Source organism: Toxorhynchites rutilus, chromosome 2 (assembly GCF_029784135.1).
Source record: "Toxorhynchites rutilus septentrionalis strain SRP chromosome 2, ASM2978413v1, whole genome shotgun sequence".
NCBI classification, from domain to species: Eukaryota; Metazoa; Arthropoda; class Insecta; order Diptera; family Culicidae; genus Toxorhynchites; species Toxorhynchites rutilus.
Genome location: NC_073745.1, coordinates 309,997,614 through 310,024,989, shown reverse-complemented (window position 1 = coordinate 310,024,989; position 27,376 = coordinate 309,997,614). Strand labels below are relative to the sequence as shown.

Here is a 27,376-nt window from a genome sequence, read left to right as displayed (position 1 = left end):
CTCTCCCTTTCTCTCGCTCTATCTCCCTTTCTCTCGCTCTATCTCTCTCCCCCTTTCTCTCTCTATCTCTCTCTATCTCCAATTATCAATTTCACTAAAGTCAGTGATCACCATGTGTAGAAAATACGAGTTAACTTTTCATTTTTTTCAGCTGAGGAATGGATTGAATGGCTTGGGGGTATTTACGAGTTTTTTCGGGCTTATTGGTGCCTTTTGTCGATCTCGGATTCGAACATTGTTTCCGGAATGTGTGTATGTTTATGTATGTTTCCAAGCGGTATGTGAACAAGATATTTTTATGCTGTGTTCATCGGTCGGAAAATAAAGGCGATTTTTTTCTGCTGTGGCCTGCCGTTACCACACAATCGATCCGGCTCGAATGTTCTGTTGCCGTTCTGCGAAAGATGCTGCATAGTATAATTTCTGGATTATTCCTTAGGGAACGATGTTTCCGGAAGCGTTATAGAGGTAATTTTGCTGAAAAGCTACTTAGATATTTCATAAATTATTTGAACAGAGAGTCCTTGCAGTAGTTCCACGTCTCTCCGATTACGTCCCATCATTTTTTCAGACTATTTTGTTCGCTGCTCATCTAGCACTATCAATGTTTTTTGACATAGGACTTCGTATTTCATTTCTATCCCGGCACAAAGTACAGTGTAAGTTTCGATAACGAGAGCGTGACGCTTGAAGTGCAAGGTTTTGAACGTTATTGTCTCTTTGCCGGCAGAACGGAGCGGTATGATAATCATTTTATTTGAAAGATGACCCGAGAACTTGTTTCAAAAGCTTAAAGTTTGATTTGAAAACAGGCATAAATCGGTATATAAATAATGCCCTCTCGGAAATTCACACAGTAAGGATTGCGCAGTGATTGATATACGATCGCTGAAATCTGTGTGTTTCGCAATAACTTCAGAGGCATCATGCCAAACGTAAGATGTAATCTCTCACAATGCATGAATTGACCTAAGATGGGATTTGTTCGCAATTGAATTCGGAAATTGTTACATTCAATCACTGGTTTAATCAATACACTCAATTGATTATTAAGCCAACGGTAGTCCTACGTCAACTTTGTGGTTATATCTTAAGTATAACCTACCTATAGCTTTTCAAATCATTTTTAACTGAACGTGGTTCGTGGTGCGTGAGAAGTTCTCGTGCGATAATAGAGAATTCAGAATTCAGTTCTCTTTTAATTCGCAATGGTTAGCCTTTGATATAGAATTATAATAAGCGTGTGTTATTTGGTTTTTCTATTCTATTTCTATTTTCTATTCTGGTTTACGTAATTTATTAAGACACCTTATATTATGTTTTCATTATGTATACTTTTAAGCAATCGATCTGAAAATACTTATGTACTTGTGATTGCTGTTTGAAAGGATGATATAAATTTAATTTGGCAAAACTTCTTGATGTGTACGCTATTCTAACAACTTTCACTTGTTTTACGTTTAATTCGAGTTTACGTTTCATCATGAATGGCCTGCTACCTAAAACAAATTTCAAATTGTACAGATTTTTCGGTTCGAAGACCTCATCGCGCTTTTCGTGGAGTTTCAGGTATACGGCGATAAGCCTCAAATGATTGTCGTTTCGGAAGACAATATTCGTTACGCGATCACTGATTTTCGGCCTCTTTTGGTGTAAAAAGTGATCGAAAATTGGACTCCCTCCAACCCGGCCTAGGTGGTCATATATCTAAATTCTTATATAAATAAAAATAACAAAGAAATGTTTTCAAAAATAAGATCAAATTTAACACAACTAACACAATTTACCTGTTTTTTATTTCAATTTGAAGTTCTACGTCTCTGAAAAACATCCTTCACCTGTTCACCTGAGCAATCAGGTGTGCAACTTGATTTATGCCATTGTTCGTATTGTTTATTTGGATAATAAAATGAATTGATACATTATTCAAATTATCGGTCTTTTTTCCCATTCTCCTGGAAATTTACTGATTCCGTCGCGAAAGAAGCGGTGATCTTTTGAAGCCAACAATGAATTCAGTAAATTTTTAATACTCTGTTCTGGAATAAAGTGTATTCCACTCAAGCGTTCTGCATCGAACGAAACGAACGGTAACCGAAAGGGGCAAGGTATGGGCTATAAGGCGGGTGAACCAGAATTACCCTTCCGCTATTTTCCGAATAGTTTTTTAACTCGAACAGCAATATGAGACCGAGCGTTGTAATGGTGGAATACTATCGACTCGTGCTTGGTCGTTTTACGGAAATAGCTCGCTTTAGACGGATCAATTGTTGCCTGTAGGAGTAACCATTGATCGTTTGACCTGGCTCTTGCAGCGCATAGTGGATAGCACACTTGATCCCACCACCAGAGCATTATATTGACATCGTGGATAGTCGGCTTCGGCCTTGATGCTTCTGGTTGGCCGGCCTTTACATACGATCTTTTGCGTTTTGGATTGTAATGAATGAATTTTTCGTCCCCGTGAACATTCATTCATTGTTTTTTAACCTAAACTTTGCAGTTCATTCGTATCTAGAGGAAACGATTCGATGCAAAAAAGACTTCATTTTCTGCCGTTTAAGCAACCCGTCGGACATGCAAAATAGCCGCTTGACATCTCTCACTTTCAATTCGTATGGAACATAATTTTCCAGCCTTTGGATGTATCCTGCGGCTTTAGATAGCGTTTAAAAATAACTTGTCGAGTAACTCCCAATGATTCTACAAGCTCTGTTTGCGTCCGATATGAATCTAGATCGAGTGATGTCTCTAATTCTTCGTCTTCAAACTTTTTCGGTTGATCGGACGTTGTTTGTCATTAACACCAAAAACACCACTCTGAAATCGTCCAAACTAGAAGATCTATCCCATGGGGTAGAGTCACCTAAAACTTTCAACAAGCATTCGTTACACTTCAACTGACCTTTTTCTTCCAAAGGAAACAGAAAATTCAAACCTACCCCAAATGGTGCTTATTTGCAACGAAACTCGACACTTTCAATGCAATAAAAATTGAATTAAGTTGCACACCAGATTTATATGATAGCTGACTCGGCAAACTTCGTCCCGCCCAAAATTTGTTTTTGTTATCAATACCTTCAAACATTCACGTTTTCTTACTAAGCGCAAGTTCATGAGTCCAATCGCAGAACTGTTCATTGATTGATCTTCTAATCGACCCCGTTGAATTTACCTTTTATTAAAAAAATGCTAGTACATCTACCAAATTATAATATCAGATTATTTTCAGACACAATTCTCGTTCAACATTTTTCTACCACTTGCAAATAACATATTTCTCCGTTACATGGAATAATCTGAATATACCTAGTTTGGTTTCATTTACTTGATTAGTTCTCGAGAGATACAAAAATTGGTGTTCCATTTGCATGGCAGACCCCCCCCCCCTAAGAGAAGGGGAAGGAATATCTTACCACCGTAAAAACATTTATTGCACCCTAAAACCTCCAGATGTCTAATTTGGTTTCATTTGCTTGATTAATTCTCGAGTAATGCAGAAATTTGCGTTTTTTTTTTATAACAGCACTCCTTAGAGAGGGGGATGGAGTGCCTAACCACCATGGAAACATTTATTGCACCCCAAAACCTCCATATGCCTAATTTGTTTTCATTTGCTTGATTAATTCTTGAGTAATACAGAAAGTTGTGTTTCATTTGTATGGCAGCATCCCCTAAGAGAGGGGGAGGAGTTTCTAACCACCATAGAAACATTTATTGCACCCTAAAACCTCTAGATGCTTAATTTGGTTGCATTTGCTTGATTAATTCTCGAGTAATGTAGAAATTTGTGTTTCATTTGTATGGCAACTCACCCCCTCCCTACCCCTTAGAAAGGGGGATGGAGTGCCTAACCACCATGGAAACATTTATTGCACCCCAAAACCTCCATATGTCTAATTTGGTTTCATTTGCTTGATTAATTCTTGAGTAATACAGAAATTTGTGTTTCATTTGTGTTTGTATACATTCTTAATTACTCGTTTCTTTGTAAAATGAATAAAAATCATCCGAATTTCGAATTTAAAAGCACATTTTAATCCACATATTACCCCTCCAGTCAATATGCTCTCATCGGATTACATTCACGATTCTGTAAGCATATGAAATTCGGTACAATCATCATTACATCCAACAGCTCAAACAAAAACAAACGGCTCAATTTACGTAATCAGACTCCATAACATATGGTAATCCGCTTAGACACCGTCGCCTTTTCCGATTACGTCGTCGCCGCACCGCACCGGAATGCGAGATTCTTTTGGTGACCTTTTTCGCATTTCCACACACACACAGCACACACGACAACCAGAGACGCCGCCATAACGCGATACAAAACAGGTTATGCTGCGCTGTTCAGATTTGTTTATTTATTTATTTTAATTTTTTGCCTTATATAAGACATAACAACAAATGCAAACCAGTTCTCACAGTGCGTCGTGAAAAGCTCGACGTTTGAATCCTGTGTCCAGTTGACGGGTGCATCGGCAAATAGTGACAGCGGACTGGAGGTCTATTTAGGGGAACCCGGGGCCACCTTAAGCTAATACGCGTTTTTGAATGCTCTTTTGTTATATTTTTCCACTTTTTTGGCGGTTTGTTCATTTATACAACCAAGTTAAGTTTTCTATTAAAATGTTTCATTTACAAAAATGATGTTTTTGGCTTTTATTTTTCCAGTACGGGGCAAGAGTGCCACCTCGCCGGGCAAGAGTACCAATCTTATAAAAATATAATTTTTGATGAAAAAAGCACTGTGAAATCCACGATGGTTCCAAAGAACGCAAACTCAAGTTCTGGTGGCGTTCACGAAAACCAGCGAGCCAATCTTCTCCGGCCAATTTGGATGTTTTGTCGAAAGAGTGATCTAAATTATTCCACTCTGCGATTTTATACCCTAGGTTCGGGATGTCGTATGTTGTCAGCCCAATAACTTCTGCATATTGAGGATGTGACTCACGAGTAACTCCTCCTGTTGTTTAGAAAACACAGTTTTAAAACGGCCAAACTTCTTCACATATTTGGCCAATGTTCTTCTGGGCTAACTATATTCATCCGCAGCTCCATGATTTACAGAATGTACGGCAACAACCATAGTTTCCATCTGACACTGGTTTCGGAACGAAATCCTTTCATATTTACAAACCATGACCACAACAAACACAACGACGATTACACTATTTGCGTTTGACAGATCGAAATCGAGGTTACGACTATGGCATTTTTACCCCGGTAATAATGGCTCCTTTTGCCCCGTAAGAGGTGAGAGATAACAAATTTATTTTTTATTGAAATAAATGCGTACGATTTAAATTAGTTCATACAGTAAGTTGAAGAAAATTTATTATTCAATTCCAGCCCTTCAGTATCTGTATAAAACAAAGTTCTGTAGTTAAATAATTGTAAAAGATGGAAATAGGCAAAATAATCAGATGGGCACTCTTACCCCGTATGGCGTTCTTGCCCCGGGTTCCCCCACTTGGAATATCATTCGTGGGGTAGAGCGATTATAGCATCGCAGAATAATTTCTTTGCGAGAGCAAAGCTGACCGATTCTAAAACTTGAGTCACATATGCACGACGAAGTAGCTGAATAACTGGAAATGTGTGAGAAAGCACTCGTAGAGAAATTTCTCCGCCCGATTCATCATCATTAGCTGGAGAAGGCATTGAAGGTACAATGTGAGTAAACCGGAGCTAGTACCCCTCCGGCCAATGCATTAGCGTTCTGAATAATTAAAATGTTTGTGCTTCACTTGATGAATATTTGTTGACGGTGTGCTTCTGTTCCTGCGCAGGACACATGAAAATGTTTCCGTCACCTGGTTAGAATCAAGTAGGAGAGCAATAAATATCAACTGGCAAGTTTCCAGATGTAATGTATTGATATATTTTTTTTTTATTCAAGTTTGTTGCACTTATAAAAGGTACCCACTTTTTCTACAAAAATCACTATCATAACCGCGTGAATTAGTTTCATTATTCATTTCGATAAATATTATCATCAAGTTACTGTGACCTTTTGAAGTATACCCAATCATAGACGCCCACATTCTGCATCGACGTCAACAGACGCAGCAGAGTAAGTGGTCTATTCCCTTCTGATGTGTTGAGGTAGGTCATTCATCTAGTGAACAGTGCACAAACACTCTCAGCGTTACGTGTTTTTGAAGTCAGTGGCACCGATAGGTTTGTAATCGCAAAACTGGTTCGCCTCTGGCTGTCCGTCTCAACGACTATTCAGACCCGTTCGTTCCAATAAGCAGAATCGGCATGGAATATGTTAATCGCTTCGAATTTGTTTTTCATTTCAGATGATTGTGTTTTGCCTGATCATTTGATCGCAGAATGAATCATCCCGAACTGCTTCGAATGGCTCAAATAATACCATCTGTGTAATAATCCGAAGATGAAATCTAACCGAATCACGCTGTACCATTTCTAGCTAAATCATCTCCGGATATCATTCTCTCTATCATATGAACGAAAATGAATGAAAGATGTTTTGTCGTTACGATTTCCAACAATATTACATTTAACACATACTTTAGACACATGGATGAATTGACTCAGAATCATAAACATCCCAGGAAAGTTGATTCCGATGAACCAGTCTACGGTTGAAAAACAAATCAGCATTTTTCTTTCCATCTGGTATAACAATCTCGTTCAAATGAATGTTGGTGTTGATCTCCCATGGTGTAAATGTTCCATAACCTATGCACATTAGAAAGATAACCTGTTGGACAGGAATACCTTCGAATGCCCAATTCCACGTCCAACACTGCATTAATTGTGTGCGTAATCGCTTAAAATGCCGACGACTTAAGTTGGGCAGAAAATCGAACTTGCACTGTTTATATGCAACTAAGTGCATCCAGCATCTCACATCAATCTGTTACGCTTCAATCAGCTGATTTCCTTGCTCTCTCCAATAAAAAACACCGGTAACAGTTGTCGACACATATCGTATTCATTCCGGCGTTACATTTTATTCTACACAACTCACAACATTTTATACGTATATCCGATTTACACTTATTATTTCACAACATTACATACGACATTACAATATTAATTATATTAAAACATTAAACATTAAATTACATTGGACTTATTCGACTGACAATCATTCGACGCGTATACAGTACATTTAAATTATCCTGTGGTGGTCAATCCTCGACTGATCTCGCTCCGCTGGAGTACGATTTCACAGCGCGTTGATATTATTGTTGTTGTTTCTCCCATGTGCGATGTTTTACTCTCCGTTGATCTTCGGGTGTGGTGAGATTTCAAATTGTTGTTCGCTGTTCTCCGATGTTGTTTTCGTCTCCCTTTCGCACATGGTTGGATTGTTTCCGTTGTTTCTGTTTGCGACGTTTTGTTTGCCATGTTTTGTCTGTCGGGTTTTGTTTGTCTGGTATTTGCTGATCGTTCACACAGCTGATCTGTCCAGGGTGGTATGCACCGGGGTGTAATGATAGTCGCAAACATAACCTCCAATCAAAAGAACTCATCATATGGAATTGTGATAAACAATACTATCAATTTGGATTCGAAAAACCATCTTTGGAGGCTGGCTGGATGGAAATGTGTATTCGGAAATACCGTCAGTGAGGCTCACTTGGACATGTTTTTAGTATTTTTTCACTTTGGGATATGATAGCTACCGTAGTGGTGGTTTGATTTGAAATATTTTTAAATATATCCACGTGGAAAGATGTTTCTATGCAGAATATGAATTTAATTCATAGAAAAATTATATATTTTTTTCATATAGCGCTTGAAAATTGGTTGTGTGTAGCTGAGGACTACTTTCGATGTGAATGATTTTAGACAATAGCAATCAATAAACTTAATGTTCTAGCAGAAAAAGCAACCGAAAAGAACTAATTCAAATCGCAACTATTCTTGGCTTCTTTCCTTTCCTCGAGTCACGTTCAGATTTTCTTTTCAGACGTTAAACTTTATCCAGGTATATTTTTTTGAGTTTTTTTTCGCGTTTGATATAAGGTAAATGATTTTGGTTTGTCCAGTCGAAAATATGATCATGGTTTGCCCACTTTTTTGAATGCTCTAATTCAGCGTTCCAGTGTCAAATAAGGTATTCGAATGTTTCAAAACATATAAATAAAACTAGCTGACCCGACAAACTTCGTCCCGCCCAAAATTTGTTTTTTTTATCAATACCTTCTGTTCAGTCCCTGAAGAGGAGAGAAATATTGCGTCGCAAATTTACCCCCTCCACCTTTTGTGATTCTCATGTCAGCGAGCATAGCGGATCAGCAGCGAAGAGCAGAGCAGTATTTTTCCAATCGCGAAGCAGCAAACAGCAAAGAGAATAATTTGACAAACAAGAGTGAAGGAGAAAGTGAACCTGTTTGAACATGTTTTTTCGCCAACATATTGAGCAGTGAAGTTTGAATCCGAGAATAGTTTAAATAAAGAACATTGAATGTATTTATGCTTGAATCCTGTTGCAGTGTTTTTTTCTGCCGTTTGCCCCGATTCCCTAGAGTGTTTCCGCAGAGAACTTTCAAGTTAATGCGTCCAGAGGCTCGTTTCCCCCAGTGAAACGGTGCACCATCCGACCAGAGCCTCCGCTCTCGAACTATCGAATCAACACCTTCAAACATTCACGTTTTCTTACTAAGTGCAAGTTCATGAGTCCAATCCTCTAACTGTTCATTGATTGATCTTCTAATCGAACCCGTTGAATTTACCTTTTACTAAAAAAATCCTAGTACTTCTACCAAAACTCATCATTATAATATCAGATTATTTTCAGACACAATTCTCGTTCAATATTTTTCAACCACTTGCAAATAACATGTTTCTCCGTTACTTGGAATAAATGTTTGATACAGAAAATATGATAGAATGAAGACAGACCCCTCTCCTCATCTTCCCTTAGAGAGGGGGGAGGAATGTCTATTCACCATAGAGACGTTTCGTGCCCCCTAAAATCATCGCATGCCTAATTTGGTTTAATTTGCTTGATGAATTGTCGAGTAATGTAGAAATATGTGTTTCATTTGTATGGCAGCCCCCCCTAAGCGAGGGGGGAGGGAGTATCCAACCACCGTAATAACATTTATTGCACCAATTGCCAATTTGGTTTCGTTGGCTTGATTAATTCTCAAGTAATGCAGAAATTTGTGTTCCATTTTTATGGCCATTTAGAAGGCAACTTCATTATCCCCCCCTTATAAACCCCCCTCCCCCCTCCTTATTTGCAAAAAACTCAGACAACCAGTTTTCGCAAGCCTCTTTTGAGGCCAACTTATTATCACCAAGAGCGGTTTGCATGGACCGGAAGAGATGATAATCACTTGGAGCCAGTTACGGACTATACGGTGGGTGCAACAGGACATCCCATCCGAGCTCCCGTAGCTTCTGGCGGGTCATCAAAGATGTATGAAGCCGAGCGTTGTCCTGGTGGAAAACAACACCATTCCTATTGATCATTTCTGGCCGCTTCTGGTCAATCGCCTGCTTCAAACGGTCAAGCTGCTCACAGTAGAGAACCGAGTTGAGGGTCTGGCCATAGTTGAGCAGCTCATAGTGGATGATTCCCTTCCAATCCCACCAAACACACAGCAAAACCTTCCTGACCGTCAATCCGGGCTTGGCGATGGTTTGGGCCGGCTCACCGCGCTTCGACCAGGACTTTTTTCGCTTTAGGTTGTCATACGTGATCCACTTTTCATCACCAGTCACCATCTTCTTCAAAAATGGGTCGAGTTCGTTCCGTTTCAGCAGTGCATCGCAGGCGTTGATTCGGTCTAAAAGATTTTTTTCTGCGTCAACTCGTGTGGCACCCATACATCCAGCTTTTTCTGGAATCCAATCTTCTGCAAATAGTTCCAAACGGCTTTACGGTCTATACCCAGTTCCTGGCCAATCGAGTGAGTGCTCACATGCCGGTCTACTTGGATGATTTCACCGATTTTATCGGTTTCCACGACGATTGGCCTACCAGTACGGGGTGTATCTTCGACAGCCACTACACCAGAACGAAATCGATCAAACCAACGCTGTGCTATGCGAATCGTTACAGTATCGGGTCCATAAACTACACGAAATTTTTTCGGCCGCCTTCGTTGCAGTTTTACTTCGCAGGTAGTAAAAACGTAAAATATGGCGAATTTCTTGCTTGGTGGACTCCATCTTTGACGCGCTATAACTTGAGACTGAAACGGACTGGTACAGATTTTTTCGTTATTTTTGGTACAGGTACGGTACAGAGTACAGATTTTTGTCAAAAGTACAGATTGGTACAGATTTTTTCCATTTGTGATTTTTTTTACATTTGAACAAAGCAACATAGAGGTACATGACGACTTTTACGCCGCAGTATCGCTTGGTGCTGCTGATTTTGAAAGAATTTACAATGCAATGATTGATCAGTTTCATAAGGACGAAATTCCTTACACGGATCGTCTGAAAATATTCGCGTCGGACGGTGAGACGTATGTTTTGCCCCAGATCAACAGATTGAATCGTTTGTTCCAAGCTGAAAAACCTGAATTCACAAGAATTTTAGGTTGGAATAGCAGCAGAAGAAATTATAAGAACAAAAATAAGCTTTGAAATCGGCTCAGCAACGATACGATGAACGCTATTTTGAGATCAAAGGATTTTGTCAAACATCGTGGTGGTAGCTCGAAAATTTAAAAAAAATGCAATCTAGATTCAAAAAACTTTGTATAAACATTATCAAACACACGAATGTCTTGCAAATGTAAATGTTGTATTTGTAGTAAATAAATGAGTATTTTTTAATGCTAATTAATTATTTTTCTCTCTACAACGAATATTTGCGGTGGTACAATTTTTTTTGTAAAAAAGTGCAGATGAGTAGGATTTTTGACCCCTCTGGTACAGATTTAAATGTGGCAACACTGCTCCCCAGACCTTGCCCACTCCGATTATTACTTGTTTCACTCCGTAAAAAAATTCTCCGTGACTAATATGTCAAATCCATAAACGAAATAAAAACGCACCGAGATAAATATTTTGCAAATAAGCTTCAACAATTTTGGAAAGAGAGCAAAATTAGGATTTCTGAGCGATGGAAGTAGGTTATAGGACAGAACGGTTCATATGTAACATAACAAATCTACCTTAAACAACAGATATTTTGTATTTATTTCGTGTCAAAAAAGAGAAGAAACTCATGAGACAGAATAGGAAATACATGAACATATAAACAGAAAAAAATATACAGAAACCAGTGGTTTCGTTATTTGAGACTGTGAAAACCGGTCCACCTTCGGTACGTCCATGGAAGCGATAGTTTATTTTCTATTTGTGTCTGATTTGCACCGGAATTTCAGATAAAGATCATCTGGTTAACCTTTCATCAATAATGAAAAAAGAAATAAAACAACGCCAAATAACATCTGCAGCGGGATGTTTCCCTGATGAAGATTAGTGCAACTGAGTGATGGTTCGAAGTATGATTTGTTCATATCGTTGGAGAAACAAAGGTTGTCACTAAGCAGTCATCACAGGGCTTTAGATAAAAACAGTTGTTAACTTTAATGAACCTAAAAGGAACATTTCCATACTACTTTTTTGGAACAATCAGCTATTATAGGTGGCTCAATCTATTCTTTTTGAAAACTTCGCAAAGCTCATGGCGGCACAGTTGACATCTCAAATGACGTAGGAGCAATTTAAAAAACTGAAGAAAATCTCTAAGGAAAAGTAGGTCACCATATGTTCTCATCACATGACGATTGCACATCGTTCTAAAAATTCAAAATTATTCTACGCTTCACCAACGGATCTTCCCAACGTTTGAACAACACAATTGACCGCATTTCCAAAGAGTAAAATAGGGCAGAGCAATTGGGTCAAATGCTTCAATGCTCCAAACCCTGAAAAGCCACTGCAGAAAATTAAAGTCTCCAGGATACGGCTTGTCACTTGCAATACAGCAGTATACCACGCTGAAGCTCCGTTGGTAGCGATAAATTATTCTGGCCAAGTGAAACTGCTGATTTCCCCGAGTGGAAATTTTCTCGTAGCTCACGGGCAAAGAGAGAAATATGGAAAACGAACACAAGTTAGGATGGATCTGTTATGAGTGGAGCTAATACTGTCTCCTCTTATTTGATTGTAAAGTGCTTTTCTTTTCACTCTGCGAGGATTTTTGGAGAGTTGTTTTTGGGATGAATTGATTTTACTCCAAATGACTATGTTCAATCACTTTGTGAAGCACCGTAACAGCAGTAAATCAAGCTAGATACATACTGTTTGCCACGAGGGATATTACAGTACATTATCCACACAGTCGGGGTTCATGTTTTCATTGGCTTGCCGTGCGGAACAAATAGTTTTGACGGTAATGTTGCATAACCCCTACTTCTTTGAACGTTTCTGTCATGCATGTATTATGATGTTTGGACACGTTGTGTAGCTATTGTAATATAGTTCAACTCGACAGCAATACAAAACCATTGACTAGGATAGCCTGAATGAATTAAAATTCAATCGATAAAGTAGCACCGAATAAATTATTGAATTTGGGGTTTAACCATAGATCTATTTATAGTGCCCAACAGTAATGAGGAGTTCCATTAATAGAAAAGCTGTTATCTTTTCAATGACATCGATTTCCGCACACAGAAGTTCATGTGACATTGAATCAAACCAAACACAAACAATTATCGTGTTTACAGCGGTTTTTTTTATTTAATTTCACTACGCTAAGCATAGACAAAGGTCGAGACGTCTACAACGCTGCGAAAGCAGCACCTTCTCGATGTTATTGTTACTACCAGTATGAGGCCACCATTTCTTCACAGCCCATTAAAGCTCAACAACTTCATGTGCGTTTGCATCTCGTTCTCCTAGATGGAAAACACGAGCTCATGACTCTAGAGTTTACCTGTCACGGTTATTGAAATGAAATTTGCAACGAGTACTCTCGATCAGCCAACGGTATGCGTGGTGCCACCACGGTTGAGTGCATCTCGGCCCTCGCGCCAGGCAGTGTCGGCATATCCAGTTAATGCCTTCACTATGTTCCGATTTTGAGGGGGGGTCTCACATGCACCAGCGCAGTCGTGTGTATTTTGTGCCCTAGAATTTCGAAACCATGGGTACAACATATGCGAACATCGATTCCGCTTGTTCGAACAAAGCTGTTCCGCCGGATGGTGGCTTTGTTTCGGTACCATATTATCGGACAAATGCATCATAAGTGTGCGTGTGCTCCCGTGGCCGAGTGGTTAGCGTCATAACTAACATGCCGGGTGTTCGGGTTCGATTCCCGGTCTGGTCGGGGGAATTTTTCGTCAAAGAAATTTCCTCCGACTTGCACTGTGATCACGCGTATTCTAGAGCTTGCCATTCAGAATGCATTCAAGGCGTGTTATTTGGCATAGAAATCTCAACTAAGTACTAATAAAAATGACGCAAGTAATACTACGTTGAAACGGCGAAGTTCCTCTAGGAACGTTAGTGCCATTGAAGAAGAAGATGATCATAAGTGTGCGATCGATATCCAGATGTTGCCTCCTGATGCATGCTGAAACCATGCACCGAATCGTGGGACTCGTGAAGCCGATAGACGAGCTTTCCCATCCACGAATCCCACTCGATATGGTATGCTTCAGTGGTTGCGGTTCATTCTCGGCTACCACTATTTATTACTGGCAAATCCGTTTGGAGGTGTCCGTTTTGGGTCAATGATGGATGGTTTCATAAAAAAGTTTTGCCGTATTGCGCAACTAAGGTTCAGAAACGGGCATTTTAATTCTCGTCACACATGAATGATTTCACATGGTCGGTAATATGCATGGCTTCTTTCGTTTCGTTCCCATTGCCTTCAAGCGCCATATAGTTTTGTTTATTTTGTGAGCGTAAAATCGAGGTAGATGAAAGTGCAAATTTTATTATGATGTTTTGACACACGCTATGAATTAATTACAGCAGTTTGTGCGGTATCACAAAGTTCAATCAACGCTAAATCGATTTCCAAATATACCGAACCCAGAGATGATTGGATTCGGACTGCAACTGCAAGTTGCAGTTGAAAAATAATAAAAAATTGATCTCATTGTATATTTCCATAATATGTATCAATATCGATATTTTCGGAGTAGTTCTCTTGATATTTTTCACTCTTTCATAAGACTAGTTGAATTTTGCCTGCCTCCTGTCACGTGAGACGAAGATGATTTCAATTTATTATAAGGCTTTTTCAAAAGTTGTTACCCACAATGGCCAATCGCCTCCTATGCTGAATGGCATATTCATCACTACCTTAATGCTTTCCACACAGAAGAGATGTCTCATCATGCGCGGGTTGCTATACCTGACATCCACTGTGCGGTTAATATTCTCATACGGAGCGATTGTGCCCGTCATGCGCTCTGTTGTACATTTCATATGCAGGCTGACGAGACGGTGCTCCGCCTTGCTTCCACCACTCGGTGAACCCTCTGCAGGGAGGTTGTTCCGCTACCAATTCCAATCATGTATCATATCTCAGAAGTGAAGAGTGACCAACTATGCACCAGGACTGATTGGTTCATTTTTTCACATAAGAATTACAACCATACGTGATACGTGGCGGAACAATAGTTGGAATACCACTATTTTCGTATTCCAGCCTTCTTCAAACTCCAGTACCTCTGACACGGTGGATATAACCCATAGAAGGCAGACCTTTAGTACCTCTTATTCGAACGGCATGGCCCATTTAAGGCTTACCTAGCCTCTTCACGCTCCAGTACCTCTTACATTGGGGTTATACTTCTGCTTGATCAAATACCTACTGGAATTGAAATAAGCAGAGTCGACCCATCATTCAAGCTCAGCCCGTAGTAGTGTAAAACATTGTATCGTCACGTTTACTCGCATAGCTATTTTAGTTCACTATAGCAATCCATGACAGGATGGCTCGCTAGAATTATACCGCTAGTCGCGACACCTTGTTTAACCGGGAAATTTTCACTCACCGGAATCGGTATCAGTGTCCACCGAGGAGCACCCTCCGATTGGACTCGCCAACATTTTTTCCTAGACGGCGCCAGTGGTTGTATGGTTAGCGTAACAGCCTCACAATCCGATCGGCCTGGGTTCAATCCCAGCTGGCGTCGTTGGGATTTTCTGAGGCGAAAAATCTCTGGTTACGTCTTCCTTCGGAGCGGAAGTAAAAGAAGTTGGCCCGGCTCATGAGTTGTTGAGTCTGATAGGTAGGAACAGGTGGAGTCGCCTCCCTGATGTCGGTGATTGGCACTAAAAGTGGCGGAAATAGGCCGACGAAAAATAAGCGAAGATAAAAAAAAAAAAAAAATTTTTTCCTCGATATATTTCGGTGTATCTTTACAGGGTGATTGTTCAATACACGGAGCGTTGACCGTGTTTGGTGGAATGCAAGACAAGGAACAATGTCTCGTCAGCCTGCTTATGATGTGTACAATAGAGCCTGCGTATAAGGTGTACGCGACCGAACAACCACACACGGTAGGTGGAGATGATGGTAGATGCCTCCATACATTCACGCTGTTGTATGCCTTGGTATTATCCCGAGATTGCTTCCTTTCACATGACTCCGGTGACAGGGTAAGACCGCCGATGCCGATAGTGGTTGCTTCACGTATTGGGTACTGGATGGGTCTATTTCGAAGCCGGTTTTGGTTAGTTTCAATGGTCACGGTCACGGCCATTACATATCCTATTCCTACCATCGAACATGATTGGAATTGGTAGCGGAACAACCTCCCTGCAGAGGGTTCACCGAGTTCCGTCTCGTCAGCCTGCATATGAAGTGTACGACAGAGCACATGACGGGCACAATCGCTCCGTATGAGAATATTAACCGCACAGTGGATGTCAGGTATAGCAACCCGCGCATGATGAGGCATCTCTTCTGTGTGGAAAGCATTAAGGTAGTGATGAATATGCTATTCAGCATAGGAGGCGATTGGCCATTGTGGGTAACAACTTTTGAAAAAGCCTTATAATAAATTGAAATCAACTTCGTCTCACGTGACAAGAGGCAGGCAAAATTCAACTTTGTTTCTATGGCACTTATTTTTCATCATTTGCTACAACGTACCTCCACATAGTCTTGAGCTGGTCTGTACCATTAGCAAAAAATGAATCCGCTACTGAATGTTGCTGAAATACGCCGTATGGACCTCCTGTCTTGATCTGAATTCTCTATTCCTCGCCATTTTTATTTAAAAATGATTTCCAGCATATGACTAACTCGGCTAGCTCGGAGGAAGTTCAGTCCAATAGTCGATACGGTTTTGCAATATTAGATAACGTATATCAGTGATTAAACGCCAATCGAAGGAAATGCAAAATACGTGACAGCTGTCAAAATAGCACACATATCGGAAAGTTTTGCCAACTTAAATTTCTATACTTCTAAAATTAAAAATAGAAATAAATTTTCTTAAGAAGAATCATGATTCACTGAGGTAAGTGATGTTATTATACAAACGCGAACTATCGGCCACTCGACGAAACGAAATTGCAAATCTCTTATATATCACAACACGCGGCAGAGATTATCTTTAGGTAATCGGAAAAGGAAACCCTGTAAATTGATTAGACCGATTATATATTCTATTATTTTTTGCGCGTACTCTTTATCGAACTTTAATCACGACCGCGAACAATGGACTTTGGGAATCTTGAGAATGTTACTCAGAGAACTACAACTAATTTTACCGGCGATATGTTTTATTATTCGTCGCATCCATGGTGCGTTTGGCATTTCAATCGCGACGGCAGAGAGTTATCTTTAAGAAACCCGAGGAAAGAGAACTCGTCTAAAACCATAAGTGATATTATTTACTCATTGACTCGAAAACTTGTTTCAATAGCTGAAAACTGCTTCGGAAGCAAAATGTGTCTCAGAATATGCACGAATCAAGCATAGTGCAGAGTATGCACTACCGGGTAGAAGCAAAACAGAAGGAAAATATTAAGTAAGACGTACCACGTCGGTTTTCATACCATTAGGTGGGGATTGTTTGTGTAAGATTGAATAATTGAACCGTTGATTGTATGCATCATCAAATATATAAAGAGTAATGGGGAAACAAATATATATAGTCGCTTGGGGTAGCACGCGAAGGATGTTCCGATATATACTGAGTGTGCTACGTGCATTGGCCAACACGAGTATCGTGTATTGTTTTTAACAAGAACAACAATGAATCGTTGATCGTTCATTTTCAGCTGCTTCTACAAAACTATGCAACATACAAATGATTTGGTTCAGACTTTCTATTGCCGTTCTGAGTCTTCTTTGGAACGTTGTTTTTGGGAACGTAGGAGATGTAATTTTGCTAATAGATACTGAAAGATACTGAGATACGAAATATTACTTGAATATTCAATAAGTTTAGTGCTTCAATGTCACTCTTGACAGCGAACTATTAACAGTACATGTGAGAATTGTGCTTAGAATAATTTGAAAATCTGCTCAATTTTGTATTTTATTGCTTCGCGAAGCATTTGTTCATCCTCTCTCGTGAGTGCTACCAAATATTTGTACTGAAGAGTTAGAATTTCATAGTCCTACGTTAACCACTCTTCCTTTTTTTATTTATTTTTTACGGCCAACGACACCATGACTAACACCTGTTTGTGAGCCCTATGAAAAAAGGGAAAAAGATGAGGTACCACTAATCAGAAAGATGAAGATAAAAGGATTGTGCCCGAAACACAACCGCATAGTTGGCGTAGGATCATGATAGGCTATTTGAACATAGCTTTATGATGCTGGCCACAGATAAGAAGGCTGAATCGGTGACTTGTGAATGAAGTGAAGAATGAAGAACTTGAAGAATGATGTTTTTTCTTCTTTTCTAGAGGAGACACCATTATATTTTCTAAAAGATCAATCAAGTCCTGGAATTGAAGCCACTGTCGTTCGTTCGAAAAGCGCAATTCTTCAATTCTAGTCCGTGCGTGTTAGGGAAACAATTTACGCTTTTTGATTGATAAAAAGTTTCGTAAATTCATCAATAAATTGCTGAGTAATACGCTCTTCGCTTTGAACAATGTTTTTTTTCTGATTTTCCACCAATTTTTAGTGTTCTAATTCGTATCTTTAATATATTTCCGACATAGCTGTGCTTCGAACGGCGTGTTGAACTTTAAATTCAAATACATCCAGCGAGATGAGAAAAAATAGTGCCTAGCAATACTAATCTTTTACGAAAAACCTGCGAAAACTCATTCTCAATATGATTAATCTCACTGCTATTTGGATAAATCAAATTAAAAAATGAATGTCTGGAAATTATTTTTCATTTCACATTTTCTGACAGCTTTTCGCGATATTCAATCATGCATATTATGGGTACAGGAATGGGGTGAAACCCGAAATCAAATATTTAAAACCCGAGGCGGTCTACATACACCAAGGAGTTTATGAATTGATTTAGTCGTAGATCTACTATGGGACACGGAAAGCTTTTGCAATTGTATTTGTATGTCTCTGTGCTTAATAATATGGAATTATGAAAAAATGTAACCTCCCGCATTGGACTCACTATAAAGCACATCTATGAGTTTTGGTTGTGTTAAGAGGGAAATTGTATTCATGATTGAAATAGTTCATATGAATCGAATGAATTGAAACAAAAATGCATATTATTATTGATTTAGCATTGAAACTTCTAGCTCTCGGTGCAATCCGATCTGATCAGTAACATGAGAAAAAGGCTTAGTAGAATCTCCCCACCCGACGCAACGAATGTATTTCCGCTCATTACTTCTCTCCTGGTGACTGTGACATTGGTCTATTTTTAGCCCATTAGGATGTGCTGCATGTGATATTAAACAGCCTTCTTTTTAGGTCGACTCAGATTACCTATGTATCTTACCGTGCATAAAAACCCCTTTCACTGCCTGCTTGTCGCTTCTATTCACATATTCTATCGTCGTGTGTAATTGTAAGGTGACACGATATCAAACTCGGGTGCTCTGTATGTGTGTTAGGTATGCAACCTAGCGCTCAAACTAGTGCTTAGCTCCCAAATGATGGTTATCACGAATGTGGAATTAAATCGAAACACCAGCAATTATCTCTTCGCGAGCTACGCCATCCACCATCTATTTATTATCCAAATGTGGTGTTCTTCTCGATTGAAATGAGACACGGCGTGAGAACAACCCCGGAAACTATATAATCCCCCTGAACCCGAGGGATGTCATCAAAGAGAATGTGTGTACTGATTCGGGTCCGCAGTTTGCACAACCCGAGCACATACGGGGGCATTCAATCGATCTACCAATGACACGGTGAGATAGGTGAATTGTTTCACATTTTATATGTGCGCAATGTGGAAGTGGCCTACATTTGGTGACCCAATTTTTGATACACAAGAATAGCAGGACAGCCGCGACCCTCGACCCTCGAACACAGTATCCTCGAAGATGACAGATGACAGAACAGTGACAGCGTCACATTTGCATACCTCAATATAAATTTTATCATTTCAATATAATTGATGAATATCCTGAACCCGCACAGAAGACGTCAGCCGGATTGACGAAATCTCGCACACTGAAATCATTGATCAAAAACGCTCACGCGGGTGCTCTCTACATAAAAATAAAGGTTCTGTTCAACATGAAGCTGGATGTATACATCGCTCGAATATGGGTTTTCGCTCATCGACAGGCTCACATTATAGAAGAATGGATAGTAGCAGCTTAGGATAGGAAGTTGTTCAGATTAAAGTTATATTAAGACCTGCATTGGAGAAATATTTGTGACATAAAATATATTTTGAGGTTTAATAAAAATTGAGGAATTCGCAAAACTGTTTACGTGCTCAGTCATTCCATGCCAAACCGATATAGTTGTTCTTAGATTTCCATGAAAAGTGTTAGTTTCTATGCTGTGCTAGAGAAAGACTGAACTGGAGGAACATAACTAACTGTTATTTTTCACGTCATACAAAGTCCGTCCGAACATTAACGGAACGCCTTTTGGCAGTTTGCGAACCTTTTATTAATGCCATTTTTTTTCCAAATTAGATTGGTATATTACAATTTGTTGTCCGTCTGTGTGAGATCATTTGAAGTGAAACTTTGAATGCCAACAGTGCAACTGAGTGCACCCTAACAATGGGCAGGCATCCACAAACATTTGGTCACCCAAAGGTGCAATCATGCAGACCGAAAAGTTCTTCAAAGCTGTATGGGTTCAAGGACAGGACACAACCAACTGTTACTTGTAGTCTGTATACATCTATAGTCACGCGCGACAATGATAACACTTAGAGGGAAAAATCTTCGGCCTAAAGTGCAGCAAATATCACCACGGAAGTCAATTAATATAGTTTATTCACGCCACCGTACATCACGCCATGAACAAATTATCATTACTTACACCGTTAGGCAGAGGGCCGTTTGCACGGTTTTCTGTCTACATTATTGAACTATATTAAAGTTGTAAACGCGGAGTACGGAGACATGCAGATGTTAATATGCACAATTATAAATTCTATCCAAATAATTTACGGAACTCTTTCTGTTCTCTCTTTCTATCAACAGGTACGGCTCCAGCAGCAGCCAAGTTTCCCAGAGCAGTGGTGACATCTGCCGCATCTGTCACTGTGAGTCTGACACACTGAACCCGCTACTGACGCCATGCTACTGTTCAGGCAGCCTTAAGTTCGTCCATCAGACCTGCCTGCAGCAATGGCTCACCGCGTCCGAAACGAATGCCTGCGAGCTGTGCAAATTTCCCTTCATCATGCACACCAAGATCAAGCCGTTCAATGAGGTAAGCAATTGGGGTGCGATTGCGATTAACACATTCGTCGCCCCGTCACCCAGATATGGGTGACACTTTCCTCGTCCAAATTGAGTAGGATTTTTAAAAGGAGTTTGATAGAATAGACACCTAAGTGTAACTATAGGATATGTATAAAAATAATAAAATAATAAGCGCATTATTATAATGTTTATACTATACTTTTTATAAATTTATAGTACGAATTGCTTGTACTGCAGTTTTTTGCGAAACCCATATAATATGACTTTGGCATGTGTTATTGTTGTCAATTCGTATTCAGATTGAAAAAAATATTGCTAGATCATGTAAAAGTTGTCCACAAACTAAGTTTGATATTCATTTAATAATTTATCCGCAAGTTGGGCCCCGTAAGAAACTCAGAAACGTTGCGTTGGGCGACGAACGTTGTAGCATGGTACACAAATTTAGATATGCCGGCCCCTTGATTCTGCAAAGCTTTGGAACTGCTACTTTTGGGCAACTTTTCACAAGAGGCATTTGTGCTCAGACGTCGATAGAACTGGGATGACAATAATCATTCCATTCTAGCGACGCGGCACTCAGTATTTTCTTCTTTGTTTTGGAACATGTCTTTTGTGGAAACGTTGAGCTGCATCCTCACCCAAAGGGGGAGTGAAAGAGCTGTTCCTGTTTTAGGTTTGAAATTCTGCGAAAGAGCAGGTGCTTTGTGCCCAAATATGGGTGGACGGAAGGTCCGGCAAGATCAGGCACTTGGGATTAAAGGTGGATGGCCTTAATGACTGAGGCAATTGTTGCCTACGATAATCGACTTTAGAAATGTTATGTACTTGCGCACTTTTGTGGCAACTACATAACTGAGACAAAATTGATCTCGCGCCTGGTTGATCTGAGGATTTAGATATTCTAATCGGTCACTTTGTCCTGGATCGTGGAAGAGGCTGGACCGGCGGACTTTGCCAAGAGCCTCGGTGTGTTAGCTTAGGTTAGTGAGTCGCGGTTATTCCGAGCAAGCCAGTTTTGGGGTTCTTTTTTCTGGAAATTTCAATTTATTTTTTCCTAGATTTAAAAGTAGTGGCTCAAAAGGTAGAAAGAATAGGAGTGTTATCGTGCGAAGCGTGGTAAAATCTCAGGTAATCTGTGCTTGTTATATCCATGGGTGCCATGTGTGCTGACATTCCACGTGGGTGGAAACATATATTTTCCGTTTGACAGTTGCGATTCCGACACACCGCAAACCACGAGCTGAAGAGCGCGAAGCGCTGGCAGGAAGCAGCAAAAGCGACGACGACCGACGAAAGTGAAGGAGTTCCGCTAATCCGTGCAGCAGCAACATCCACGTCAAGCGGGAAAAAACCTCGCTAATCTCAACAACAGTAACATCGACAACCGCTGGAGGAAGTCCAGCTGGTCCAAGTAGCATTAGCATCGACGATCGGCTTAAGCGAAGGAACTCCGCTGATTCGTGCAACGGCACCATCGACAAGCGGGAAGAGGCCCCGCTGATCTAAGCAGCATCGAAAGTTATATTGGACAGCGAACTCAAAAAGGTCGTGAGTAACAAACGAAACTTTACTAATTCCATGCGCATGTCGAAATTAGTGCCGGTACGGTCGTGAAAACCTATGAGTAGCGATCGAAGCCGAGCGAGTTAGTCGTCCGGTCTGCCAGGTTGAGGGTAGCCGGTTCGAATCTCGAGTTGATATATTATAATATGATCATATAGAACAAATTTACATTTCCACGTACGTGAGATGAATCACTGAATGAATTTTGAGATACCCAAAAACCCTAGGTCCCAGCGATGACACGATATTTTCCGCTGGTTGTAATTGTGAATTGTCAATCAAATGAATTGCATAGATCGTGAATGACATACGCACAAAAAATAACCACCCACCCATATACCTAAAGGAATGAATGTGAGAGGGAGATAGAGGAAACGAGCACAGGATGACAAGCACGATTAAATTGATTAAATTGATTAAATGACTTTTGAAGCACCTGAGAAATTTTTGTGATGGAGGAGAACAATTATTAGTAGGAAATTTGTTTCAAAGTTCTAGCGAGCCAAAATAGATAGTGTAGTGGAGTCTAAGGTAGAAGAGAAAGTTAAATGGAGATAAGAAAGTGAAGGAAAAAGGAGAAATTAAGGAATTTTGATTTAGTATAGAGTAGGAAATACATATTTGTATATAGATGTGTAAAAATTTAAATATTATTGAACTTATAAATAACCGTTTAATACATTTTTTTTCTCTTTCGGAATTGAAAGTAAAAGTTAGTTTTTTTTTGTTGTTAGTACGCAGAGTCTTGAAACTGGTTTTGTGAAGGGAACTCGAGTAGCGAGCCTTGCTTTCCCCGTTTTTTTTTTTTAGGTTGATGATTTTGCTTTTGCCAACGGTCTCCGTATTCCCTTCTCGCTTGGGTAACCGGAACACCCAAGCGAGAAGGGAATACGGAGACCGTTGGTATCATTACCTGTGATGATAACGCAGGCAAAAGTGGGATCTATTTTGTCGATCTGAGGTCGATTGTTGCTAGCAATTGCCACAGCAATCAGTTCGTTTCCCAAAGTGCTTGGGACGGTCGAACCTGAAACTTTTCTTTGTTTGGGGGTTCAAAGGAAAAAACCTGCCCTTTGGCAGAGTCTCAGCTGGGCACCGAAACAGTGGTGAACGGCCTCCTTCGGGAGTGGCGCTTAAGCCGTTCACTAGCAACTCCCCCATTCATTCATACCCGACCGTCTCGGGTTACAACGTGTTAAATAACAATAATTGTGGGTAATGTATACCCAGTTCTAGTGTTTTGACAGCATTTGTTCTGATTACACTTGTATCCAAAACCGCACAAACATTCGTTTTTTTTCGATATTGTACGGATTTTCGATTAGTTATAAAAATTTTGCATCAGCTTCAAAGCAGTGGAGTGCAATCCCAAATACGCCGACATTTTCCAATTTTCAAGAACTAAACTTTCCCCTGGAACCAGGTCAAGTACCATCAAATCACTAGCCGTCTCGTCTACGTAGGAACTGAAGCGCCGAAAATAGCACAACTTATGAACTAAATTCATAACATGGAACACCAACTCTACACCGGTGCCTTTTCACGAAGATGTCTGGAAAGGGTAGCTCGCAAAGCCAATTTCAGTGTACCTGATTATCGATACGGAAATAACTCTCGCCACCACCAAGTAGCAAGTAGCAACCTACAAACACTGCTAATCTCGTGTGAATCAATCAGCTCGAATGTCAAATCTCAGAAATTTTCTGTCAATGAGTGCCTTAACATTGTGGATCTTGTAAATAACTTGGGCGCTTACCAGGACTTTACCGTAATTAAATGAGCGAGATGCAGTGGTACCAGATGGTGCAATGCGCTTGAAATACACAGACAACAGCATAGATCAGGTCTAGCATCTCGATAGTTGAAAGCGAAAACTCCATCTCTTCAGTGAAAGGGACAAATGCAATATCAACAGTAACGGTCGGGCATAATTCAGCAGCATTCCCTAGCCAAAAATGCGCAATGGTCACAACACCACAACAAATTTCCACTGATTCCATGAATACAGTAAATGATATTTCCCACAATACATCGGATTTCCCAATTTGCCTCATCCAAAACCACAACAACAGCCAAAAAAATTAATCTGCCACAACATAACCAACAGTCACAAGCGCCAAAATATCGGTCTCCCCCGTTCATATTGACAAAAAATACCGACAACATCGGAATCACACAGATTATAGAATTGTATTGGTGAGTTCCATTGATTCTTCTCGCTTTGTTCGAAATCGTCTGCTTCTTTACGCGGATTTCGGAATTTACGCGGTTTTTTTTACACGGATTTCGGAACGGCACATGTCAACCGCGTAAAAAGTGACTCTAGTGTAAACAGATTTATTGTGCAGATTGCCGTATTTACGCGGTTTTTTTTTACGTGGCATGTATCCCCCTCGTAAAAGCGACTCCAGTGTAGTTTGTTTCTTTTCGTCAGTTATCGTGCAATCCAATTTTCGTACGTACTCCGATTCAATGTCACCGTACTCTAATGCAACATCTTCTTCATCGACCTCGGAGGTCGGACATAGCTGCCACAACTCATTCCGGATTCAACTAACATTTTCTGACAACATTTTAAGAAACGACGATAACTATCCAAATTATAACTGCGGAATTCATCAGCAAGGAATAATTACTGTCACTTCAAAATGGTCCTAGCCATAAATTGATCTCGCTATACAAAAAATTCTATTCGAAAAGGCTTTAGGTCTAGACCACTTTACAAGCTGTCGCAGTGCAAATTCACTCACCTCTTCTCCCGCACAATTTGCGTTCAATCGATTACCAACTGGCAAATCTTCCTGGAACAACCTCAGATCTTGAGGATTTCAATGCCCATTCTCTGGTTGGGTTATCCGCTGTGTACATTCTTCCGGTCTTTTCATTTCAGGAAATACTCTAATGACTCGTCATATTGAATGATAAATCTGCAACGCGACCCGAGTAACGTGGCGGATGCTTCCGAACACACACCCCCAGGTAAAGAAAACTATCAAACGACAGAGGTGACTGAGCTCTTCGACGTATTTCGATGTAATTCTAAGAATGATTCAAAAAATCTTGATTTAGTACAAACCTTCAGGAAGCCCGAGCCCGAGAGTAACGATGCATCTCGCCAATGGAAAACTCATGGAAATCTTTCGTGGCCAAGATCTTTTCTGCCTCTTTGACAACGAAATTATGGCAGTCCATTAATACTTTGCTGAAGTCGTCTCAATCTACATCGAGAGATCGACAAAATACAGGTGCCCAAAAACTTCTTAAAAAGCGAAAAAAAAACAAAAAAAGAAGGATGGTGTTCAAGACACAACCGCATTGTTAACGTAGGACCACAAATTTATTGCCGGCCAGAACATACATAGAAATTTAAGAATGAATATTAGTTTACACCGAAGAACATTGCTCTTCCCACTGGAAAATACATTCTTCACATGCGCTGCATTTCGCCGCCAAAATTAATTCGGCTCAAACTCACGAAAATTCAATGATCGATCATAAAAACCCACCAAAAACTTTGAACACATTCCTCAATTCAAGCAAGCTCTTTCCTAGCAAAAGACTATAGAAATTGATTGATTTTTCATTATTTCGGATATTACTTTAGATTGTATCGTAACATATTAAATAACTGTTTCCTAGAAAATGTTTGTGTCTCTGGAAAGACCCGACAAATAGTTTTGTAGAAACAGTTGAAGATAGATGACTGATGGTTCATTGTGACCCTCGTGACACATTCAATTACTGGCGATTATATATCCATTCCATCAGCACCATTGTTTCAAATTTCTCAATCAGTGCAATCTACCTCTGGCAACGCATAAAACATCAATGTGTGCGTGTCGTGCAAAAATACAGTAGCACTCTCCGCCAAACAGCATGCAAATCGACCTGGTGCTCCCTTCGAACAAAATTGCACCGCTGTTTATTATTTCTTCCGTTCTCCAATCCTCTCTATGTATCGTGCAAAACCTTGGTAAAACCTCGCATTTGGAGAGAATGTTGTCTGTTCGCTAACTGGAATGAGACTGTGATCCGAAACCGCGAATGGATTATTTGTACCCAGTTGAAAACAAGTGCAGCTCACATCATTTAAATCCGCGATGTTCTGGCTACACGTAATCTCGATGCCATTTCGTTGATATATTATTTCCTCAAGTCCATACACTTTCAAGTATGAGTATGTGTGTATTTTTTCTATTATTTTTAATTATCCTTTACATCTCCAACTTTTTTTTGTCATGAATCATTTTATTATTTACCAATAATATATGGTTTTTGACGTTTTCATTTTTCTCCAACTATTTCCCTCAGAACTTAAAAATACTCAGATGTACGCAATCGCACGCAATCTTCAAGGAGGTGGTTATCGCTATAAAAAAATCCACAACAAGAAGCCTTAAATATTATTTTATTATGAATTGTTATATAATTATTTATATTGTACAATTTCTTGAAAAAACTATAGGGTTTTTATGCCTTTTTGAGAAAGAACATTTGAAAATCGGGAAATCGGGGTTTTCGAAAAATTGTTTACGATGCCAAATGTCTTAGAATTGCATGAAACGTCGAGAATTAGTGTCATCTCAAAAAAAAAAAAATGTTTGTCAAATAATCAGCATTCTGGGATTTTTTTTCGGAGTACGAAACGAAAAGTATGTTTTTGGGTGCCAATAAAAATAGTTACCTCGATTTTTCATCCGGAACTTGCTACGAAATGTTGATTTGCACGATAATATACCTTATGCAAAATATTAGCTCATTCGGACTTCATTTACTCGTGTCACAAACGTTAAATTTTGAGTTTTTAAAAAAACTAAAAATCACCGAAAAAATTTTTGATGCCAAATGTCTTAAAATTGCATCACTTGTCGAGATTTACAGTAGTAACTGATAATGTTCTGTTTTCAAAAGCTGATATACCTTATCACCTTCTGGTCTTAAAGGGGTCCCTTTTGTGGTTTTGATCCAGGAAAAATATGCCACCCCAATCAAAACTAAGCCTCATTATGAAAAACGTTATGTGTTTCCTACAACGTTT

General features: G+C 39.7%; 1 protein-coding gene across 3 annotated transcripts in view; it reads left to right on the top strand.

Annotated features, from left to right (window-relative positions):
* Window positions 1-27,376, top strand: part of LOC129764962 (uncharacterized) — a 74,333-nt gene that overhangs the window by 43,398 nt on the left and 3,559 nt on the right. For 2 of the 3 annotated variants that reach the window (XM_055764658.1, XM_055764657.1), the window contains exon 3: window positions 20,548-20,779. In XM_055764658.1, the coding sequence (XP_055620633.1) occupies window positions 20,548-20,779 (232 nt within the window). Of the gene's footprint in view, window positions 1-20,547; window positions 20,780-25,230; window positions 25,318-27,376 lie in introns of those variants that run through there. The other variant, XM_055764659.1, reaches the window with a different exon arrangement.